An 18,517-nucleotide genomic window follows, 5' to 3' on the forward strand; every position below is an offset into this window, starting at 1 on the left:
CCCTCTTATGACCCCCTCAAGTGTAGAATTTTGAAAAAAATCCCTTCTTAGTGAGTCTGTATGTCATAAAATAAAACTACCGACCAAATTTCATAAATATTGCTCCAGTAGTTTCAGCTCAGCACGATTTCTCTGTATAACCTTTGGAACCCCCTTAGCAGTCAATTTCGAAAAACCCTTTCTTAGTGGGTCTTTACTTCATAGAATAAAACTACTGACTGAATTTCATATTCATAACTCCAGTGGTTTTGGCTCAGCGATGATGAATCAGTGAGAACATGTCATTATATATATATATAGATGCTTTCTTTTTTTACAGCAACACATTATATTTCTGCTGTGGCCATCCATATACAACCCAGCCAAAACTATTGTTCTCTTAAGATGTTTGAGTAATGATTATCGTGATGTTCAAACTGAAATTTTTAACCGACTCTGTTAACTAGCTGCTTTACGGTCGTGTGTGCATAGTGACAGACTCGCATTGCAAAGAACTGGGTTTGAATCTCACCAGCAGCACTCTAGTGGTTGGCTGTGGAGATATTGCAGCCTCCCTCACTTGCTGAAGTTAAAGTGAAGCTGCAACATCTCCACTCAGCACATTGTGCTACTATGCATGTTTACTTGGTAAGAGTTGTCTGTGTCTGGTGTATAGGTATGCTTGCCCAGTATGCAAAAGGACTTGGTTGAGATTAAAAGTTATTATAGCAGTAATATAACTTTTCTTTCTGAAGTTCATCTCAGTACTAATATCCAGAAAATATTCATTTGATATGTTGTATGCGAGAAAAGTAACATCTTTCTCAGTGAATGTAATGATTTAAGTATATTGTTTCAAAATGAAATAGGTAATTTTATTTCATCATACAAAGGTATCTCGAGTTACTAATATTAATTTGTTGTAAAGAATTTTACTTGTATCATTTCTGTCAGCTTTTACTTGTTTCAGATACCAAAGCTTCCATCGGGTGCGGATGCAGGATAATATTTCACCGAAGGGAACTTAATGGGAGTGTTGTTCACACCAATCACAATATATGTCCTGTATCTTACAAAGATAGAATCATTTTTTTCATATTGTTTTGGGCAATCACTTCTCTCTAAATCTGTACCTGGTTTTAGTACATCAAATGAGATTTTAAACCTGTAAAATTTTGTCAATCATAAGTTTTAAGCCTGTACATAGAATATTGTCTCACAGGTTGAAGCATATTTAACTAATACAGTGAAATCTTGATATAACGATACTCTGGGAACCAAGAAAAATGATCGTTGTAGAGGGATCTTATTGTTATATCGAGAGATATTTAATGTTAGACTATATAGCCATTTCCAAACAAGTCAAAAAATATTGTAAAGGGATTTATTGAATATTGTTGTAGCAAGGCTTCACTGAATACTTTGCTCATAAATCAAAATACTACTGTGTATAAATCTTCACATATGTAATTCAGGTGTGAAGCACTAGACCACATAAGCGTGTTACATGTCATAAAAAAATGAATAGAATGACAAAAATATGCATAAATCTGATCATCCCCATCCAGAAATTTTTTGCACCATAACATCTGAAGGAGTTGAAGGTATTAATGATGGGGGTAAACTTGAAACATTTCGCAAAACTTCTGGAAGGGAAACAACATACTCCTTAGATTTCATGCTGGAGGGTATCTGATCAGAGAGAGTTTTATCAACTTTCTTCTTAACACTTTCCAACCAAACTTTGATATCGGGATCTGGTAGGACATGTTTTCTTGCGCTCGCTTCTTGTTCCAATTTTGCTGTAAAAATCATTTAAAATTTTTTCTTATTAAAGCTAGCATGATATATAAATATTTTCTGCATACAAAAAATTTTCTTATTTGCATGTTTATATATCTATGAACATGTGCATATACAACTATAGCAATTAAATTCTTTTACAAAGTATTTATTTGCGAGTACTGTAACTATGAATGAAAATCTTTGCCCCCAATTTCTGAAGCCTGTGCATGTGTGAATCTTTGGCCAGGATTCTTCATGGGCAAACTTGAAGCGAAAAAAAACAACCCAAAGAAAATAATTATATTCATTCCTAGCTCTCAAGCTGGAGCTTTGACTGATTGGGGGGGGGGGGGAGAATGACCAGATTTATTGATAGTTAATTATGTTTTTCGGGGCATGAGGGATTTATTGCTGGGTTTTATCAGATATTTTCAACCCATGCTTAGCCAATGCAGCTGGTATTTTAAAAATATATATTGACCTAAATCTTAATTCTTGTACTTGTGTACACATTTTCATGAAAATGAAGAACGGTGTTAGAATAATTAATACAGTTGAGCTTCTTATAACAATCCCACATTATAGAGACCATTTCATTACCAGTAAGATAAGTTTGAAACGTTTTCATATTAAGAGTATCCTATATGTTTTTCTTTCGATATAACAACCACCTGATACAACATATGTTTTCGATGGAACAATAGAGGGTGGTTATAACGAGTGATGATTGTATAATATAAAATAACATAATAAAGACACACTACCTTGTTCTTGAAGAATTTCAACATCTCTATGAGTCAAGTGGGAGTATTTGCATCCAAGGCCATACTCACATTGACCTATAAATGAATTAGATTATGAATGCTTAATCTATTGTTATACAAGTTGTTTTGTAACATATACACAGGGACACCTCACTTAACAAAGATTGTTCAAAATCACATCCATTAGTTGAAAAAGTGATTTACCTAAAGTTTCTATGGAAAATCTTGAAGCACTGTTAGGGTTCACAGGTATCCCCCTGCGATGTTATTAGCTTATTTCTCTGTCTCGTACATGCAGTTAAAAAGGTAAGCTCTAGACTAGGGTTTTCAATGCATGGCCCTCAAAGCTTTTTTTTTTTTTTTTGTGGCCTGCCAATCACTTTCAGAAAATGGTTGAAAATATTGAAAAACGATTATTCTAGAATTAATGAGAGAAATAATTTTGGAATTAATTAAAGAAATAATTTTGGAATTAATTAAAGAAATAATTTTGGAATTAATGAAAGAAATAATTTTGGAATTAATGAAAGAAATAATTCTAGAATAAATGAAAGCATTTCTGGAATAAATGAAAGCATTTCTGGAATAAATGAAAGCATTTCTGGAATAAATGAAAGATATAATGCCGCAACAAATTGATGAAAACTTAGAATTAATAAAAGAAATAATTCCAGAATTGATGAAAATTTATTTATTCAATGAAAATCTGGAAATGTGCTGTGGTGACTCAAACAATTTGGTCATCTTTCATGAGCCACTTCAGTTGTTTGGTAATCAGTCGCAGATCACATTCAAACAATGTTTCATGATTTTCAATTTATTATCAATTTTTATACATTGGTATGAGAAGTTATAGAACAAAAAAGGAGGATCATCTTTTTATATGGAAGCTATTTTTACCTGGAATATAATATACACTCATGTCCATAAATTGAGGATAATGCCAGCTCCGGCAAATAAAGGTTCCGAAACAAAACAAACGTTACTTATTCATAAAGCCCATTTATTAAACAAAAGATAAAGAACAAAAACGATGGTGTATGTATCAGGGTTGGCAGTTTTTGACGGTTTAAACCGCAGTTTAAACTGTCATGTCAAAAACCCTCCATCAAAACCCTTGTCAAAAACTGTCAAAAACCTCAAATATTGCTTTTCGATATAAAAATTCCCAATGAAAATGCACACGTTAATTGCAAGTAATGTTTAAAGTGACTATGTTATACAAAGAATAAATATTTAATAAGATTCTAAAATAATTTTCTACTCCCGACTGAATTATTTTGGACAATATATGGTTTTTTTTTCTTATAAAATTTGAATAAAGCATAACATGAACATTGAAGGGAAAACTGTGGAACGATTTGACATTCTTTGATTCAAGATGATTCTTGACCTTCCAAAATTTCTTCAACTGCTTATATATATGCATTGATATAAACTATCTGCTGTACTCTTTTTACAACAGATAAGTGTTTAAAAAAGTTTATTACATCATGTATGTAATGTTGATTTCTGTTATTATTAAATTATCTAGATAACCACTGATACTTAAAACAATACTCTTATTGCACATAACATTGAAATATATCTAGCGATCAAAATACTAAATTGTAGGACTAAAATGTCATTTAATTTGGCAATGCTAGCTTGTATATGTCAAACTTGGTTTATTCTTACTTTTGCACTATGATATGGTACATTTACTAGTATTTATAATGCAATGGTTTTCCAATTGAAGCTGTATTCAAACATGCAAAACAAATGCTTTGGGTATCAAGTCTTGTCAGCTCTGCTTTGGTTGAAAATACTCTTAAAAGCTGTGTGAATTTATACACCCTGATCTAAGAAATTTTTAGGAGAAAATAAATGAGTTTAGTTAGTGCATTAATAGATGCTGCGTTAGAAATTTTATATGGAATAAAATTTTGGGCAGATCAGAAAATTTAAAATATCAAAATTGGTATTTTTCCTCAGTAATTATAATTCTGAATATAAAACCCTTTAATCTAAATAAAAGTAAGTATTTTGTTATTTAACATATCTATCAAGTTAACAAAAACTATTTGACATCATTGACAGTAAGATTTTGATAGTTTTAATACCGAGTTAGTTTCTGGGATCAAAAACCTAACCCTGATGACCTATCATACATATTTTGAATAAGCAGCTCTAATCCACTTAACAAATTGAACACAGGTAATGAGTAGCTTAGATAAATAAACCATAAAATTATATTTTATATGTTCTAGACACTTATGTTGAAGAATTCAAAATTGCAAATTATAATTAATATATTGTTTTAATTATTGTAATAAATTAATGTTCAAAAATAAAACATTGTAATATGCCAAAAAGTAAGTTTTTCATCATGTTGTATACCTATTATGTTCAACACATTATCAAAAAGCATTCATTTAGGTTTTTGACGGTTTAAACCAGTTTTTGATGCTTGTCATGTCAAAAACCCAACCCTGGTATGTATGATAACATCCATAAAAACTATGATTTTTGCTCCCAGGAGCAATTGTAAAAAATATCTCCTTTACAAAAACTTACTATTACATGGTTGGTATGATGGTTAATACATTGTATGTCTCCCATGCGATGAAATACAGTACGTACAACGCCTAGGCATGCTGAGTATAAAATTATCGATCTGATCTTGGGAAGATCACTCCACTCAGCAAGCAATGCTCTCCGAAGTTCCGGTACACATGTAGGAGGTGGTTGACGGGCTGCAACTCGTCGGCCAAGCATGTCCCACACATGCTCTATCGGATTCAAGTCAGGTGAGAATGCTGGCCATTCCATACGGGTTATATCCTCAGATTCAAGGCATTCGTGTATGATGTTTGCTCGGTGAGGACGGGCGTTGTCATCCATAAACACAAATTCTGCGCCCATGGCACCCCTAAACAAACGTACATGTTGTTCCAGAATGATGTCCCGATAAATTTGGGCTTTCATGGTTCCGGTTTGAACATTCAGATCTGTTCTGGAACCCAGTATAATTCCACCCCAAACGAGCAATGCTGCACCACCGTAACGGTGTCGTTCAATGATGTTGTCTTGGTGGTAAAGGGTACCTGGTGTTCTCCATATGAAAGTCCGACGTGAATCAGACTGCAAGCTAAACTTGGACTCGTCGGAAAACATCACACAAGCCCACTGTGGCGATGTCCACATTGCATGTTCTCTACTCCAGGCTAATCGCTGCCGACAGTGAGTTGCAGTGAGTGGAACACATCTGACAGGCATGCGAGCATATAGACCAATATCTTCCAAACGTCTGGACACGGTTTGCCTTGAAACTTTGGTACCCGTGGCTGCAGATAGCTGACGAGACAGGTCGGATGCTGTGCTCCGTCTGCTTCTTTTGGCAGTTACTGCCAAATACCGATCTTCATTCAGCGTTGTAACTCGGGGGTGACCTGTGCTGTAACGTCTACTGACATTTCCATTATCTTGGAATTGTTGCCAAAGCCTAGAGATAACACTTTGGGCAATTCCAAGTTCCTCAGATACTTCCATCTGAGTACGCCCACATTCCAAGCCGCCGTTAATTCTACCACATAAAAAATCATCCACATGCGTCCTCTGTGTCATAACTATTCGCTTATGGCACTGAGCGCCTTACAGAACTCTTGTGAACAATTTCACTTCTTTGCCACCATTCCTTATATACCCTCCTCTTACACTCTCGTCATTGTGACATACTATCGGCATCATCTGGTGGCTTCCTGAAATTTGCATATCATTCTTGCAGATGTGTGTGATAATTCTACAGGTGAAATTTTTACTTTAGATTTCGATTTCCGTGGGATTCTGAATTATCCTTAATTTATGGACATGAGTGTAAATTCAATCACATGTTGGCCTTCACAACGAAAAGGCTGAAAATGGGATAACCACTGTTTTATCAAACTATACTTGTATAAGCAATGATTCAGTTCATTTTTACAAAATCAGATTTGAGATTGCAGGTCACATTAAAAGAATCTGAGAGCTACATTTGGCCATAAAGTTGCTTGCATACTGAAAATATTTCTAAGCAAATTCCCTCACATAAATTATTGCAGATTCAATCATTTCATTTGATTCTACCAATTTATTGATGGCTTAACTACAGAAAATATAGTTATTGTGCTGCAATGAAAAAAAAAACGAGAAAAATTGATTGATAATAAAAATTAACCACTTATTTATACCTGTTGAATGGTATCTTCGGCAAGGATTCTTTGATGCGTTTTCCCGTAGAATTGTAGTAACATCTTAAGAATTCAAGAAAAACAAATTTAATAGTAAAACTTCATTCTGCAAATCATGTTTACAATCTGATTTATTGTGTATTCAATAAAATTTAAACAAATAATAAAAGCTTAAATTATTTGTTTAAAAGAAAAAAAAATATTACCTTTACACATAGCATAGTGTACTTTCCTTAGTTTCTGATGATTGGCACTGATAAGATGTTTTTTTCTGTTTTCAGCTCCATCAGCAAATGATCTATCACAATAATCGCAATAATATCGTTTGCCCATAGCTATGAAAGGAAGTTACTAGTCTATAGGTTTTCTTGAGCTATATAAAAAATAAAAAAAAACTATTATTGAGATACAGATTATTCAACTACAAACATCAGCATACAGCCCCTAAATTTCCTTATTTGAGCCGTTAAAGGCTCTTTTAGCATTCAAATTTGTATTTTTTCAGAGATTCTTTCACTCAGTCTATTGAATTATGTCCTCTTTAGCTCACCCCCCCCCCCCAAAAAAAAATTCCCAATACTACCTGTAGTTTCTGTCTACCCCCTAGAAATGATATTGTACAATTTGAGAAACACTAATCAAATCAAAAATTGTGTTTTTATAATGGGATATTACTACTCTACCATAAATGCACCTCGTACACATCCCTCTGCAGAATTTCCAACGAATCATATGTGGAATAATGCATATTTAATACATGCACTGTTATCAGGGCCATAGTGAGATTTTAGCCCCATCCTGAAATATGAGAAAATGATAGATGTATAGTGAAATTCCTATACATGTATAATGACACTTAAGAGACCGTAGAAACACATTGCTATAAATGGAATATATTAGTTTTATTAAAAGTGCATTGGGACCAGAGAGTAATATCGTTATACAATGATACCTTGGCTGCCAGGTTTTACTACGCGTACACTCCAACAACATGTACCAATTCGTTAGAGGTTCCATAGAGGAATATGGACGAGGTGCATGTCTGGTTTAGTAGTAGTAGTGATACCTTGGCTAACAAAGACTTCATAATTTCTCTGCCTCGACTAACAGAAATTTTCGTTGATATGAATTCATGTGCCAATATAAAACAGCCGCTTCACAAGCTAAATTTTAGTGCCAAACAGAATTACTATTACTCGAGTTCGATTAAGTCTTGTCCACCTCAGAATCTTTTCCCAGATGTACTTACACTTCTCTTTTTGAAAATTTTTGAGCCATTTCATCCAGCTAATAGAAATCTAGCTAGTCTTCATGTATCAGATGCCGAAATGAGCTGATACAATCACAAATTGATGGGGACACCTACAAATGACTAACTTGTCAACACGAGCTTGAGTAGACTAAAGCTTGTGTTAAGTACATTGGTGTGTAAAATAAAAAGATCAAGTAACTCTCATCTTCCTGTAAATTTTTTTTTTTTTCAATTTCGAAGCTGGTTATTTTAGCTTTTGATCAATTTTTGTCTTTTTTTTATTAGCCGAGGTGTCACTATATAGATGATTGTTTTCAAGTAGGGTTTGGCAAACTCAGTTACCAGGTCGACAAGAAAAATTTTATCGGTGCCTAAAATGTCCTGATGCCTAAATCAGGGGTAAAGATAACATAAAATTTTCAGATTTCATAATTGTCTCTTCGTACATGATAGAAGGGTCTTTGAGTTCTGAAAAGTCTAGGAAAAATAGAGATTTTCTTGAGGAAAAACCATGCATTGCACCTAAGAAATTCTGCTGGCACCTAAATTTTTGATTTGTCAATCCCTGTTTCAAAGGGTATCGTTATATAGGACTTTCACTGTTAGTCCATAGTTAAGTCTATCATTCTAGCATAGTCCCCCACCTCAAAAAACCAGTTTTTCCCCTCCTCTAAAAGACATTTCTGGCTATGATAACTTTTCCTAAAACTTTGAAGCTTAGTGTACATGATCAACCAGTGGAGAGGGTTCAAAGAATCTCCCCCACAGGAATTTTGAGTCACTAACTTAAAAAAACATTTTAAACCATCATAAATTGATTAAAATAACATGAAGGTATCTTCTGTAGATATTTTTATTTGTAATTGTCTTGGGGGGGATGACCCTCCCTGTATATATATGTGGTCAAAATAAACCCTTGGATGCCATGAGATATTTTGTTTCAAAATTGGGACATTGAAAGCTATGATAATAATTTGATTCCCAACGAGTGTGTAGTGTCACTTTAATGTGCTGCAGCAGAAATAACACAAAACATTAAAAATTGCAATTTTTGTTGCAAACAAAAAAACCCATCAGGAATCCCTGTTCTAAAGGATACTATCACTGCTTCAACAATAAATAGAGGTAACAATTACAATCCAAAAAGACAACCATTGAAAAGATGACAGAAAATTTATTTTAATCATGCTATAGTCAAAGGCGATATACAACATACAAATTTTGCTATTGCATCAACAGAGTAAAAATGCTGTACTGTTTTATCGAAATGATTCTTAAGAAGTTTTCAATACATGCATAGCATAATTAACAGCACTGACTGGAGACCAAGACCATTTATACGTTAAAGGGTTATACACCATACCCTGCACTGAACGCACATCACATCCTTCATTCTTCAGCATATGCTCCAATTCTTCTGGTTTGACAAACTTTTCCCAACTGTGAGTGCCTCGTGGAACGATGTTTAATACATATTCAGCTGCAATAATGGCAAGGTAATAAGATAACGTTGTTCGATTAATTGTAGTGAAAAATAGAGAGCCCCCACTTTTTACCAGATCTACACAAGAATGAACAAACAATTCTGGATTGTCTACATGCTCAATTACTTCGCTACACACAACAGCATCAAAAGACTTGCCTTTGTTTTGACATAGTTTTTCCACATCACTGCATATGTATGTAAGGTTTTCTTTCAAGCTTTCTTCACCAGCAGCATGGTCAGTTGCTATTTTAATGTTTTCAGAACTGGGATCCAATCCGACAACTGAAGCACCCAACCTTGCTAAGGGTTCTGACAAAAGGCCACCACCGCATCCTACATCCAGAATGCTATAACCTTTGAGAGGCATAGGGGATTTTTGTTGGGATACTGTCATTGATGATAAAATACCATCTCTGATGTAAGGCACACGCAGTGCATTCATTGCACGAAGTGCAGAAAAATCGCCTTTGGCTAACCACCACTCAGTCGACAAAGCATTAAATTTTTCCACTTCTTCCTGATTCACTGTGGAACTATAGGTATTTTCAGCTTTGCTGGACAATGATCTTGAAACATGTCTTTCAGCTGAGACTTTTGAAACATGTCTTTCAGCTGAGACTAAAATATTTAATTTAGACCAAAAAGCAGATCTCCACATTGAGTAACGAGCTACTATCACTTGCATGATTCAAAACAGCTCCTAAAACCATAAAAAGTATAGTCAGGGCACATCAATGAGTAACATAATAGAGCAACAAAGATGAAATGAGCAACGTACAAAAATAAAAATATAGATCTCGCCATAGGTAGATACAGGGAGAGAGCGAAGGAGGGAGATCATTGCTTCCCCTCTCCAAAGTGAAGGAATTGCATTATTAGCAAAATTACGGATGTTACATAACCCTAAGCATGATAAAATACAAAATATATTTCCATGGGTGCTGGATCAAATTATACTGAAAAAGAGGAAACCACACTTATTTAAATATGAAGTTCCTCACAAATTCGTGTTTATAAAATAATTTGCTTTTAATGTACAGCCTCTCATTTGTAAGCCATTATATTATAATGCAGTCTCTATGTACAGGATTGGAAAAATTCCAGGCACCAAGTTGCCATGGCAACTAAAAGATTGGTATTGGCACTTAAACTTTTCTTTGCATAGCTTTATGAAATTGCAGGCTGAGGGCAGCACAAAATGTTTCAAATTTATAGTAACATATCTGCCAGCATGAAAGAGGGTCACTATGCCTTGAAAAAAGTCAAAAGAAGCATTATTTTGGACCTTTTTCTTCTAGGTGAAAATTTTTTTTTCACCTAAAAATTTTTTCTGGGGCTTAGATGTTTTTGCGATTTGTCCACCCGTCTGTTTTATAAGATCGATTCACTCTTGTCTCATCATTAGCAATTTGAATCAAACTTTACCATCAAAAATTATGTAAACTTATTTTTTCAACATCCCTGTTAATGGATTTATCTTATGAGCAACCAGGAAGCAGCTTAGAACAGTGCAGTCTTAACTCATGGGCCCACCCGGGGGCCTTATAAAAATATGATCCGGTTGAAATTTACAGAAAAAAATTTACCAGGTTTTCCCTCAGAAAAACCACTTGGCCCAGGGGCTTTTAAGACGACCCTGGCTTAGAAGTAAATAATTCTACACTTACCACTTAGAGAAAATATATGTTTGAATATCCATCGAGCGCATATATCCACAATTTTGCACTCATAAATAATACCAAATATGTCTGGGATCCCGATATTAATGATATCCGCCCCATCTTCCCCACTCATACTGCTTCGAACCTTTCTATGCCCTCCCTCTCCTCCCATATTTCCTCGGTACCCCCTTTAGGCTACTCCCCCCGAGCAACCCTTCCGTCTACACAACCTCCAAATTAAAAAATACCTACCAGTTGGGAACTATTAACACTCGCAGCCTGAAAAACAAAACTGATTTTCTAGAATCATTCTTACTCATCCATAATCCCCATTTTCTTGGTGTTACAGAGTCATGGCTAAATAATACAATCTCTAATTCCGAAATTTTGCCACCCGATTACAATGCTTTTCGAAAGGATAGAAACTCTCGGGGGGGCGGGGTCTTACTTATTTTCAAAAAATCTATCCCTTTAACTGAAATTCTATTAGACTCCGAACTCGAAATTGTTGGAGCCGAATGGCTTCAACCCAACTGTCCCCCACTTGCCATCTTTTCTGTCTATTTCCCTCCCTCTCCTGATTTCCACCTTTTTGAACAACTGGAAATTATTCTTGAAAAATTTTATAACACACATTCTATTCTTATCTCCGGAGACTGGAATCTTCCCGGCATTGACTGGAAAAATATGGAATCCCTGTCCGGCAATCACGGAATTAATAACAAAGTCCTAGATATCTTCCTTAAATTTAACTTGGTCCAATCCATTTTTGAACCCACAAGAACCACCCTCTACTCCAGCTCTACCTTAGATCTCATTGCTACCTCCAATCGAATTTCAGTCCTTTCCACCTCCATCTTTGAGGGTTGCTCCGACCATAATATCCCAGTCATTAACTTTTCCCTCCGCCACTCTATCCCATCCTACAAACTCGCCCCTAAACGTAATTTCAACAAGGCAAATTATCCACTTATGCAAAATATTTTTCGCTCTCACTTCAATGATTTCTTATCCATATCCTCTTCTAACAATATCCACACCCTCTGGACCTCTTTTAAATGTATTATAGACAAATGCTTAACTACAGTTCCAATTAAAAATGTTTCTCCTAAGTCTTTTTTTAATCCATGGATCACCAGAGATATTATTCATTTAAAGAGGAAAATCCGCCGAATCGCCTTCAAATATAAAACTAACAAATCCAATTCACTCAAATCCATAATTTCAGCCTCCACCCGAGACCTCAGAAACCTCATTTCCGTCCAAAAGTCCAGATACCTCTCTCATTCTCTACCCCATTACTTAAAAACCAATCCAACAAAATTCTGGAGTTACCTTAGACCTAAATCTATTGGTCCCACTTCCCTGAGAAGTTCAAATAAATATACATTTTCTCCTTCAGAGATGGCTACCGAATTCAATTTAGCTTTCTGCTCGGTTTTCTCAATAGACCCCTCTCCTCCCCAATACTCTTTTTTTGATTCTATCCACAACTCACCCCCTATATCCTTCTCCAAACAAGGTATCCTAAAACTTTTGAAAAAACTGAAACCCCATTCCGTTGGCCCTGATGACATCCCAAATTCTATTCTTAAATTCTGTGCTGATGAAGTCGCCGACTATCTTTTAATCCTGTTCAATGTTTCACTAAATTCTGCTACCCTCCCGAACGACTGGAAAATCAATAAAATTATTCCTATCCACAAAACGGGTTCACTTTCCAATCCCCTTAACTTCAGGCCAATAGCAATCACTTCCTCCTGCTGTAAAATCTTCGAGCATATTGTAGCAAAAGAAATCCGTATCCACTTAGACTCCATCAGCTTCTTTTTCCCCAACCAACACGGCTTTAGACAATCTCTCTCTACTACCTCTCAACTGGCCCTCTTCATCCACGACCTCTCTGAAGCCATTGATAAAAACCTACAAACTGATATCGTATTCCTAGATTTCTCTAAAGCCTTTGATAAAGTTCCCCACGATAAACTTCTTCTCAAACTCTCCCGCCTTGGCCTTAACGTTCAATTACTTAATTGGGTGGAGGCTTTCCTAAAACACCGTAAACAGTTTGTTCATTTTAATGATCATAACTCGTCATCCGCCTCCGTAAAGTCTGGGACCCCTCAAGGATCGGTCCTCTCCCCGTTACTTTTCCTAATTTATATCAACGACCTTCCTCAATCCCTCAACTGCACCACTAGACTTTTTGCTGATGACTGTGTAATTTACTGTATCATTCACCATCAATCTGATCAAGAACTTCTCCAACATAACCTGGCTTCCATCGCCGACTGGTGTTCCCTATGGCAAATGCCAATGAATATCTCAAAAACGGTTCACATGAAAGTTACCCGTAAACTTCTTCCTCTTGAATACTCCTACTCCATCAATCATTTACCGTTATCCCAAGTTTCACATATCAAATACCTTGGTGTCATTATTTCAGCCGACCTACGTTGGAACAAACACATCGACTACATTTACCAGAAGTGTCTTAACAAACTTTTCTTCCTCCGCCGCAATCTTAAACACTCTACTCGGGATATCAGACTTCTCTGTTACCAAACTTATATATCCCCCGTCCTCTCCTACGCCGCTGAAATCTGGGACCCTTACACCTCCAGTAATATAGACAAACTCGAATCTATTCAAAATAAATCCGCCCGATTTGTTCACGACTGCTGGTCATCTTTCATTTCTGTGTCCGAACTTAAAAATGAACTTCATCTCCTCCCTCTCTCTACTCTTCGTCTCATCTCTCGATTAACATTGCTTTATAAAATTTTCCATGGTCAGTTCAACATGGATACTTCTGGTATCTTAGCCAAACCATCCTACATCTCTAGAAGACTCGACCATTCCCTTAAAATAAAACCTATTTTTGCTTCCACTGACTGCTTTAAATACAGCTTCTTTCCTCATACCATTGGTGAATGGAACAAACTCCCAAGCTCTATTGTTGAATCTCCCTCTATCACTAGTTTTTTATCCAACATCAAACAATATCTTTGTCATTCTCAATCGCATCCTCTTGTATAGGCCCAAGGGCCAACAATATTGTATAAATAAATAAATAAATAAATAAATATAATAATAGTATTCATTATAAGCAAGTGTTTCAAAAGTTTTTTTTTTCCTGACAGGCAGTATACATATTAAAAATAAGTCCCATCTCAATTTACATGTACAATTTTACAGAATGGTGAAAACTTCAAGATACGGATGGGAGCCAACCTCCCATTTAAAAAAGTCCCTTTGCAAAGAGAGCAGGCAATACAATACTCACATAAACACGAAAATGCATGTATTTAGCACTTCCAATGTAGAAGTTATATGGCAACACTTTTCAAATATATGACTTTCGTTTCGGAATATAGCAAGGAGATGCCAGCACCACCTATAATACAAAACACACATAGCTCTCAAATAAAGATATTTTTTGGGCATTAGTGCCAAATGATACTTGTTTGATATCTTGTAAGGCGGAAAAGCAACATCTTTCTCTACACATAACTCTGGCACCATAAACACACACACATCACAACACACGCACTCCTGATACTGAGAAATACTCTTAATCCCAAAGAATGTTTATGAGATGCATGCGTGATTAAATAGTAGTAGCACTTCTCAAAACACAAGAATAGCTCATACAAGATTGAATCGTATCTAATATGGAGGGGCCTCTCAATGCTGTTTAAGAAGGTTAATCACTGGAAAAGGTACAGCAAGTTATGACAGCAAGAGAGACAATGTCCCACTTGCACAGCATCAATGATGAAGACAACAGATCTAATATATTTATATATATATGTTACTTCCAAAGCCTGAAGTTCGTGCAATTCGCGAATCGGCCAAGAGTTTTAGTTAGTCTGATTGTCAGAAATAATTTGCACTTTCACCGGCCAGTATACAAAGTGGCTAGAGATCACTGGCCAATGTTCAATATGCTGATGTATAATGATCCGGTAGGCCCCAAATCCATTTTTTTTGTCGCGAATGTGAAATACATAGCTATATGTAAGAAAAACTATGTAATAATATAGACATAGTTTTTCTGACAAATTTGGGGAGGGGATGATTACAGCATCACGATTGTAATATGATGGATTATTTAGCTAATGTGGATATAATTCTAGTGAAAAAATATGCCAAATGATGATGACCCAGAACCATGCCTTTTTTTTCGGATTTTAGCCAGGGGTTCACTTTGTGAACTAGCTAGCAAAACTCGAAATTCAAACATTGGCAGGATCAATTTACAACGGCCGATTTCGGGCTTTGGCAGTAACATATATGTACTTATATCATCATGTGCGTGCCCCCTCCAGACCTTTGAGTCTATCTCTACTTATTCTTCTAATTGGTTTTATGGTAATTTATGGCATACAAAAAAAATTAATTCCTGACTATGGTCGCAACATAATGGAGCAGGGCCTCTACGTTAGGAACCCCCCCCCCCCTCCAGGAGTAGACATTTCACAGGCCCTTCAATAGTTAATTTATAGCGGGTAAACCAAAAAATCATAAGAACCGGCTAGAGCACTGTCCTAGTGGGAGCCATGTACATGGGCCAACAAAATTGTGTCCATAAGCCTTAACTTGTATTGGGGTCATAGCTCTGAGTCCCTATTATTCTCAAATACCTAACGAACAATACCTAAAGAAATGTTGGATTCATAAGAGAGTTCTCCCACCCACCAAATATATTTCCCATAATTGTATCTGCAAAACAAGAGCGTAAACATCCACTTATAAATATAAAGATTTGAAGAAAAAAACTTATAATTATCGCAACTACTAATACTTCAGACACTCACAGCGATTCGATAACACGAGCGCTGAACTACCCTCCCAATATGCTCAAATTTTACACAATAAAATTATTATTTATATTTTTCTTGTGTCTTTTCAGAGTCATGGAGGAATGAATAACAGGAGGTGACATCAGGAACGAAAATTGAAGCCGTTGTGGCAACCCTATGGGCTGACGAGTAAGCCCAAACAAACCGCTCTTTTCCCTATACTTAACATGTGTTTTGCCGGATCGAATTCTCTTAAAATATTAATAACTAAATAAATTTAAGCACCATGACCATTTAATGCGTCTTCAGGTAATCTACATGATCCCATAAAGGAGAGAGATAAAACTTTATCCTTGTATAAGGGGTATTTATATTTTTAATTTATTTTTGAAAGGGGAAGATCATTTTTCACTCTCAACTCGTCATAAGTTTTTAGTTCAGTGCTTCAATTTATTTTAAAAATTCGATGTATGACATTAATATCTATGGAAATATGATTAATTAAAATAATATGAAGCTGCAATAAAATGCAATTTCATAATTTTTTTCTTTTAACTGTTTGTTTTGCCTTTTTGTTTCGTTCATCATTATCATAGATCCGGGACATTTCGAAAGTGTTTGAGGCCCGTGGGCGCTCGTCTTAAGCTTTACATGAAGAATTTTGATTTCTGAATCAATCCTGAGGTGCTCGAGCACCTTCTGACAGGGCCGTAGCTAGGCTTTTTGGCCCCCGTGCCTCAAACATGGGCGGAGATACGGGGGGGGGGGCAAAGGTGGAGTCGACTGATCTAATGTATATATGAGCTGACATCATCATCATCGTGCCCCCCCCCAGCAATAATGACCTTGCCCCCCCCAGACTTTCAAGTCAATCTCCGCCTATGGCCTCAAAGTACTGGAAGTGCTCGAGCGCCCTCCGCCACTGTGTATTTATGGTTTTGCTGCCTGTAGGCTGAACGAATTTCGCCACCCTTCTTCCGTTCCAGTCTCATATTCTTGAATACGTATTACTGGAAATATATGCCACCCATCCGAACTTTCCGCTATGTAGATGTAGTATTGAGAAAAAAATATTAAAAAATAAACTTTTTTTACGAGCCGCGATAAGTCATCTCTCTCTGGCCTATAGTGTTTATAAAAATAATCTGGGCTTTTTTTTTCCCTCTTCATTTTGTACCAATTACTTTGCTTTTAAAGTGGTACGTGTACGAAAATTTGACAAAAAAGTTTCGAATTGAATTCTAAATTGAAATCTAAAATTGTGTCTGTGTTCGTCGAGTTTTTGCCTGGAATGGAGAAATATTTCTACAATATTTTAATATAAACAGCTGAAAAGCGTTATATATGCTAATGTTTTGCATATATAATATGTTTTTCGCAAAAAAAGGCAGATTTTTTTTCAAACACCGCTTGTTCAAGTGTCTTTAAACATTGTATTTCTCTCAGCACTGAGGTATTACATGTTTTGGCATAATATTTTTAAAATTAAAATGCCAAGAAGAAATTTTGTGGCACAAGATATGGGTAAATTTTGGTTATTTTTGCAAAAGGTTCCATGTTGTAGAAGTTGATATTCGAAAACAAATAACAACTAAAATTGTAAAAGCTCTCGTTCAATTGTATAAATATATCCAAAGAATTTGAGAAAAAAAAATCGAGTTCCTAAAGTGAATAGTAAATTTTTAAATGATTTTTAAAAATGGGGATGTTTCTCATAGGAAAGCATGGGAAGCCACGGTTTGTTTGGGCTTACTTGGTCCCTTTAATAGAGCGATCACTGGCTTCATCTGGCAACCCAGATTCCCCATGCTTTCTCAACGGAGGCGCTGGTCGCGTCACCTCCTGTTATTCATTCCTCCATGTTTCAGAGTATAGATCGGAAACGGACGGCTTGAGCTGCAAATAAAAAAAAAAAAGTTTTAATAAATCAAGGAATTGTATTTTTTCCAATAAATTTAATAAAAATGAAAATGGAAAAAAATAGAAACTTTTATTTTGAAAATTACAGTTATTTGCATCTATCGAAATGTTCACCTTTACTGGTAAAAGTATTCGTGATGAGAAGAGCAAAGTGAATTAATATTACCAAAATCTTCGTTTTTCATGAGTCAGAAGAATAATAGTTAGTCAAGTCAAGTCAAGTTTGTTTTTCCACGTGGTAGTGAAGTTAAAATTTTCCTAGATGTAAACAATAACATCGAAAATGACGAACAGTGAAAACTCGTTTTGTGTTAAAACATTTTACAAAAGCCTCGCCAAAAAAGAAAATTTTAATGAAAGTATGCTGAGTTACTAAATTTTCATTTTATACTTAGATTTGTGTGATAATATTTAAGAAAAAAAGTTCTCTCTCTTCAAGTTAAAAATGGCTAATCGATCAGTCTACAAAATTAATGTAAAAAAAAGTGATTTAGTGTTTTGACATTTACTACTAAAAAACTAAGTTATCTTTTAAAAAACCTGATTTGATTACAATTTGAACTATGATTCAACTATCTAGTTGATAGTACACTGTGTTGATCCATGTCAATTTTTCTCGCCAATTCGTTTCTGTTGTGTCTTATCTCAGCACTGCAA

General features: G+C 35.5%; 2 protein-coding genes across 6 annotated transcripts in view; one reads left to right on the forward strand and one right to left on the reverse strand.

Annotated features, from left to right (window-relative positions):
• Window positions 1-1,348: 1,348 nt before the first annotated feature.
• On the reverse strand, window positions 1,349-16,370 carry LOC149087117 (ubiquinone biosynthesis O-methyltransferase, mitochondrial-like). 4 transcript variants are annotated; one of them, XM_089231363.1, is made up of 6 exons: window positions 15,956-16,085; window positions 14,422-14,532; window positions 6,943-7,109; window positions 6,737-6,799; window positions 2,529-2,603; window positions 1,349-1,781 (listed from the first exon to the last, which is right to left on the reverse strand). In XM_089231363.1, the coding sequence occupies exons 3-6, from the start codon at window positions 7,067-7,069 to the stop codon at window positions 1,534-1,536; spliced, it is 513 nt and encodes a 170-aa protein (XP_089087489.1). In that variant the 5' UTR covers window positions 7,070-7,109; window positions 14,422-14,532; window positions 15,956-16,085; the 3' UTR covers window positions 1,349-1,533. The 4 variants fall into 4 exon arrangements, with proteins under 4 accessions (XP_089087489.1, XP_089087488.1, XP_089087486.1 ...); XM_089231362.1 differs by lacking the exon at window positions 14,422-14,532 and having other exon boundaries at window positions 15,956-16,105; XM_089231360.1 differs by lacking the exons at window positions 1,349-1,781; window positions 2,529-2,603; window positions 6,737-6,799; window positions 6,943-7,109 and adding an exon at window positions 9,143-10,174 and having other exon boundaries at window positions 15,956-16,370.
• Window positions 16,371-18,050: 1,680 nt separating this feature from the next.
• The window catches only part of LOC149087118 (nucleolar pre-ribosomal-associated protein 1), a 52,800-nt gene continuing 52,333 nt past the window's right edge, over window positions 18,051-18,517 (forward strand). The window contains exon 1 of one of the 2 annotated variants that reach the window (XM_089231364.1): window positions 18,051-18,219. In XM_089231364.1, the coding sequence (XP_089087490.1) occupies window positions 18,144-18,219 (76 nt within the window). In that variant the 5' untranslated portion in view covers window positions 18,051-18,143. The remainder of the gene's footprint in view (window positions 18,220-18,517) is intronic. The other variant, XM_089231365.1, reaches the window with a different exon arrangement.

The sequence above is a fragment of the Pholcus phalangioides genome, unplaced genomic scaffold (assembly GCF_987345545.1).
Source record: "Pholcus phalangioides strain wild (caught in Gottingen) unplaced genomic scaffold, Ppha-v1.0 ptg000004l_1, whole genome shotgun sequence".
NCBI lineage: Eukaryota > Metazoa > Arthropoda > Arachnida > Araneae > Pholcidae > Pholcus > Pholcus phalangioides.